This window comes from Danio rerio, chromosome 20 (assembly GCF_049306965.1).
Source record: "Danio rerio strain Tuebingen ecotype United States chromosome 20, GRCz12tu, whole genome shotgun sequence".
NCBI classification, from domain to species: Eukaryota; Metazoa; Chordata; class Actinopteri; order Cypriniformes; family Danionidae; genus Danio; species Danio rerio.
In genome coordinates, this window is record NC_133195.1 from 16,248,814 (window position 1) to 16,255,000 (window position 6,187).

At 37.1% G+C, this 6,187-nt stretch overlaps 1 protein-coding gene and 1 long non-coding RNA gene across 4 annotated transcripts in view; one reads left to right on the plus strand and one right to left on the minus strand.

Moving 5' to 3' along the window:
• vamp4 (vesicle-associated membrane protein 4) overlaps positions 1–5,833 on the plus strand; it is a 31,000-nt gene extending 25,167 nt beyond the window's left edge. For all 3 annotated transcript variants that reach the window (NM_200735.3, NM_001433724.1, NM_001433725.1), the window contains 3 exon segments: positions 1,982–2,061; positions 4,695–4,746; positions 4,836–5,833. In NM_200735.3, coding sequence (NP_957029.3) covers positions 1,982–2,061; positions 4,695–4,746; positions 4,836–4,861 — 158 coding nt within the window. In that variant the 3' untranslated portion in view covers positions 4,862–5,833.
• LOC141379269 (uncharacterized) lies at positions 205–4,999 on the minus strand. Its single transcript, XR_012395783.1, has 2 exons — positions 1,682–4,999; positions 205–785 (listed from the first exon to the last, which is right to left on the minus strand). It is a non-coding gene; the product is annotated as an uncharacterized lncRNA (long non-coding RNA).
• Positions 5,834–6,187: the final 354 nt, after the last annotated feature.

The window sequence follows — 6,187 nt, forward strand, 5'->3', positions numbered from 1 at the left end:
AGAGTAGATGTGATACCCCGTTACCCTGGCTAAATTTATCATGGCTTCCCAATCACAACCCTCCACCAAATTGGCTCTATCGTTGTCTCTCCGCTCCATCTATACCTAGTGTGTGGTGAGCACACTGGCACCATTGTCCTGTGGCCGCCATTGCATCATCCAAACAGATCCTGCACACTCGTGGTGTGGAGAGATTCAATTAAATTCAGTTTCAATTCATCTTTATTTGTATAGTGTTTTTACAATATAGATTGTGTCAAAGCAACTTCACATAGAAGAATATAGTGAACTGAAACCATGTGAGTTCAGTTTTCAATGTTTAAGTTCAGTTCAGTGTGGTGTAATATTCACTGCTGAGAGTCCGATCGTTGTAGAGCAAATCCATCGATGCACAGCTCTACAAGTCCTGAACCATACAAGTCATTGGCGAAAGCGGCAAGGAAAAATCCTCACCAATTGGCGAAAGTGAAGGATAAAAAACCTTGAGAAAAAACTAGGCTCAGAACCATTTCTCCTATTGCCAAACGTCTTGTGCAGAGCTGCAGTCTAGATGCTGGAGGCTGGAGAACACTGGACGTCAGTGAAGACTCATCTGTCCCTGGAGTTCCACAGGAATCAGTCTCATGCTCTCCACTCCTCCATGACCACCACCACAGCAGCTGCTCAGGATACGGCCTGGTCCAGGATTATGGAAAGCTTGGGATCATATCTTCACAGGTCATTAATTGCATCAGTGGCGCTGCATAATCTCTGGGGGCCTCGGGATGAGTATCCCCAGGTGGAAACTGTGAATAAAGAGAATAATTAGCATAGCTGCTGTTCATAGTGTTTATAAACGAGAGCACATTCATGCATCATAGCCCTATGTGATGCTTTGAGTTTATTTTTTACAAAAAAGATAGGTCTTAAATCTAGTTTTGATCTGCGAGAGTGTGTCTGAGCCTCGGACATTATCAGAAAGGCTATTGCAGAGTTTAGGAGCCATAAAAGAGAAGGCTCGACCTCCTTTACTCGACTTTGCTATTCTAGGTACTACCAGAAGCCCTGATTTTTTTTTTAATTATAAAGAGGGGTTGGATTTTAGTGAGACAGAAGCTTGATTAGATAAAGAGGAGCTAGATTATTTAAAGCTTTATAGGTAATAGACAATATTTTATAATCAATACAGAACTTAACAGGTTTCCATTATAGTGTATGCACCTTCTTAGCGGATAAAATTTGTGGTGTACTGAATTGTGCGTATACATTTTCAATCCCATTTGCAACATTTCTTGGAAATATCTAGAGAGTTTACTATAATCGTAATGGCCTTCACAGACATCAGATCTTAATCCAGTAGAGCACCTTTGATATCGTACTGTAGGTACTAGAGAAACGTGCATGATAAAGTTGCTGGTTAGTGTACAAAAATCAAAACAGGCTGTACTGTGCTCAGACACATGCTTCAGTGTCTTGTATCCATTGTTTATGCTTTAGAAACGCCTCTGCATTGTTTGCAAATGTGCGAACAAGTAGCTTTATAATGCAGCATCTGGAAGACATTGTCACTCTCTAAAGGGTGAATGTTTTCCATCTGCTGTCTGCAATACTGTCTTTGTGCCGAGCTCTGAAGGTGAATCTAAAAAAAAAATGTTACATCCTTTTCATGCATAAATGGAAAGAAACCATCTGGTAAGGGCACCTGTTTTCTGCGCGTCTTTCTGGCTGTATAAGAATTGATCCTCTGCTGTGTTTTTAAATGGCAGCTGGTATGAGCTCAGCTTCACTGATTCTTCTTCTTCTTGCACTAATGAGGCTGAACATGTTTCAGTTGATCCCACATGTTGAGCTGTAACATCTCAATACTGCATTCGGAAAGTCAACAAGCATCTCCAGGAGACAATGTTTATCCATATAAAATGATTTTAAGGGTCTACATAATGGCACCTGTATGTCCCAAGTCCACCTTGGTACTGATCCTGTCATGTCACGTGACTTTCAGAAAGCCTATCGGACAATGCATCAGCGTTCAGCAGCAGAGCCAAGCAGCTTCACAGAAGGATGTGGTGGAGAGACACGAAGGTGACCCTAATATACATATAACAGTTCTGAGAGTGTGTTCACACATGTAGTCCTGTTCTCTTGGTATGTTTTGTCGGGCCCAAAAGAGAAATTGGTTCATTTAGTCTGATAGTTAGTATCATAATTAGTATGATAATTATGCTAGAAATGTTATCACCATGTTACTGCATGCTGCTAGCTGCTTATCTCATGGTAGCAACAAGTTAATTAATGTCAGAAACACACCAAAACCATGATAATTCTTGCAACATGCTATGTCATGTTAGAAACATGTCAGCAACATCCAATTTTGTTACCAACTTGCTAATTCATGTTAGAAATACAATAACAACATGGACATTTATGTTAAAAATAGGTTAGCAAAATGTTATTTTATGTTAGAAGCTTGTTATCTCCATGCTAATTCATGCTACCAACTTGTGAGTTTACACAAGACATAAAGTAGGAACATGGAAATTCATGCTAGAAACAGGTTAGCAACATATTAATCCATGATAAAGAATCACCATTCTAATTAGTTTACCTACATGTTACTTCATGCTGGAAATAATAACAACATGCTAATTCATGCTAGCAACTTACTAATTAATGCTAATAGCAAGCTGGTAACAGAATACAATGCTGCTGCCATGTTTCTACCCAGAATTGGCACACTGCTAGCATGAATCATTGTATTAGTGATTCTAACACAACAGTAACATGTTATTTCATGCTAGCAACATGCTAATTCAAGTTAAAAACATGACTGCAACATCATATTTTGTAACCAACATTCTAGAAATGTTATCACCATGTTAAATCATGCTGGTAGCTTCTTAATCGATTTTAGCAATGTGTTAATTATTTTAGAAACACTAAAATCATGATAATTTTTGCTAGCAACATGCTATTTCATGTAAGAAACATGTCAGCAACATTCCATTTTCTTAGCAACTTGGTTATTCATGCTAGAAGTAGGTTAGCAACATTTTCATTGAGTCCATGTTAGCATGTTATCCCTATGCTAATTAATGCTACCAACTTGTTATTTTACACAAAATATCAACATGGCAAATCATGCTAGAATCAGGTTAGCAACATATTAATCCATAATAAAAATTAACCATTCTAATTAGTTTACCAACTTGGTAATTCATGCTAGAAATAATAACAACCTGGTAATTCATGCTAGCTACATACTAATTAATGCTTATTGCAAGTTGCTGTAATGTTTCTAACACTATTTTGCTCACTGCTAGTTTGAATTGCTATATTAGTGATTCTAACACACCAGTAAAAATGTTGTTTCATGCTAGTGACATGCTAATACATGTTAGAAACATGGCTGCAATGTCTTATTTTGTTACCAACATGCTGGAAATGTTATCACCATCTTAATTCATGCCGCTAGCTGCTTAACCCATGCTAGCAACATGTTAGTTAATGTCAGAAACAAAATGTTAACATGGTGTGTTATGTTAGAAACATGTCAGCAACATGCAATTTTGTTACCAACTTGCTAATTCATGTTAGAAATATGGTAGCAACATGGCAACTTATGCCACTAACATGGTTATTCATGCCAGAACATGTCAATCCATGCTAGAAGTATGTTATCCCCATGTTACTTCATGCTACCAACTTGTGAATTTACTCAAGATATAATGTAGCAACATGGCAATTCTTGTAGAAAAAGGTTAGCAACATATTAATCCATGATAAAGAATCACCATTCTACTTAGTTTATCAACTTGTTACTTCATGCTAGAATTCATAACAATAATACAATGATACAATAATACAATGTTGCTGCCATCCTTCTAACAAGAATTAGCTCACTGCTAGCATGACATTATTGATGCTAACACACCAGTAACATGTTATTTAATGTTAGCAACATGCTAATTCATGTTAAAAACATGGCTGCAACATTATATTTTTTTAACCAGCATGCTATAAATGTTATTAAAATGTTAATTCCTGCTAGCAACATGTTAATTAATGTCAGAAACACAACTAAACCAAGATTATCCTTGCTGGCAACATGCTGTGTCATGTTAGAAATCCAGTATCAACATGGCAATTCATGCCAGCAACATGGTAATTAATTATGTTAGAAATAAATATGCAACACGTTAATTAGTGCTAGAAGCATGTTATCTCCCTGCTAATTATGCTACTATCTTGTGACTTTACACAAACTTTGTTTATCAACATGCTAGAAATGTTATCACCATGTTAAATTATGCTGCTAGCTGCTTAATTCATGCTAGCAACATGTTAATTGATGTCAGAAACCCACTTAAACCGTGATAATTCTTGTTAGCAACATGGTATGTCATCTTACAAACATGTCAGAAACATGCAAATTTGCTAATTCATGTTAGAAACAGGTTAGCAACATTTTAATTTGTGCTAAATAATCACCATTCTTATTCGGTCTACCAACTAAGTCGTGCTAGAAGTAATAACATTCTAACAACATATTAATGCATATAGCAAGCTGGTAACAGAATACAATGTTGTCTGTCCGTCTGTATATCTGTCTCCGTTTGTCTATCTGTTTGTCTGTCTTAGACTGTCATTATTGTTTATTATTTTTGAACAAACCTCATTTTATGATCCTAATTTCCCCGCTGTTTTGTCTTCCTTAGATGAAGATGATTGTAGCGTTGGTAGTGGTCATCCTTCTCCTTATCATAATTGGTAAGTCTCCTCCATAAACATTTCTACTACATACTTCACCATATTACCTTTAAATGTATTTTACTTAAGCTTTCCCTCTCTTTCTGCAGTTCCTGTGATCTTGCGGTATCGCTAGTGTCTGGCCGGGAGGTTAGAGGCATAACAGGACTCTTCCTCCCTCCTCTCCCTCATCTTTTTGCTGTCATTCCTTCGTACCAGAGGGGGGCGCTGCACAGGGTTGGGCTGCCCACTGTATTTGCCTATTTGGCAGGGTCTGGAAACGTTACAAACAGGGGCAGGGTTTAATTAGTGTGTGTGCGACTACCCAACATATCAAGCTCTCGCAACAAGGCACAACACTGGTGCAGACCAATCTCTAGTATGCGCACAATGGGTATTTTTGTTGTACATGCATTCAGTAAAGACAAATTAAGGGTTTATGTTACATGGAGAATAACAAACGTTCGCCCTGCGCTCTTCTGGTATTTCGATGTCCTATTTTTTAGCTAGTTAGAAGATCAATTCCTTCTGCTTACGACATGACGCGCGTGCACATTTAAAAGGGTAGGTCTGTGAAATACTGTCTTCTCAGGTGGGAGGGGCCAAATCAGATTCCTTATGATGTCACCGTGGCTGTGATGTCATCATCTTAACAAAAGTCACTCTGAAAGGTAATGTTACTTAATATTTGCTGCTATTACTTGCTGTACATTTTTGTTTTTCCATAGTTGACGAATATTGAGCGTGGTTATTAGTGACGAGTTTGTATTAATTTAATATCAAGGCATTATTTGCAGTTTTTTCCCCTCCAGATTTTAATTATTTATGTACAAACTGTAATTTTCTTTTCTGCCGTCATTTTAACGGCTTGTGATTGGTCAGTAATGTAATAGTCGTGCGTGATGATGATGATGAGGATGATGATTGAGTGTCGCTGATGGTGAACTGAACACACCTGAAACTTTTATATGATTTTACTGGTTGTCTTTTTTTTGCGTTATATTTATTTGTAAATAAATATATATTCCCAGTGTAAGTCAGCCTTGGCTTTCCTTTGGGAGACTGTGAAATAATCCTGCATTTGAAATAAAGTGATTTTAAAGGGCATCTGATTGGATTCATTGAAGGGAAACAAGAGAAAAGAACATTTCCCACATGATCTTCCATAAAGGGTTAGATACAGGTATCAAATCCAGTTCCTGGAAAGCTGCAGCTCTGCACAGTTTACAGGGTTTCCTCAGGATCTTAAAAAGTCTCAAATTTATAAATCGAAATTTTAGGTCTTAAAACGTCTTAAATTCACTGTTCCAGGTCTTTAATATTTTAGTACAGGTCTTATTTTTCGGTGTCCATGTAACGCTACATCTAATGCTCATTTAAATTATTTTTTGTTGTTGTTGCTTAGTTTTTGTGGTGTTGTTGTTTTTTATTTTGCTAGTCCAAATGTAATTTGCGGTAATAA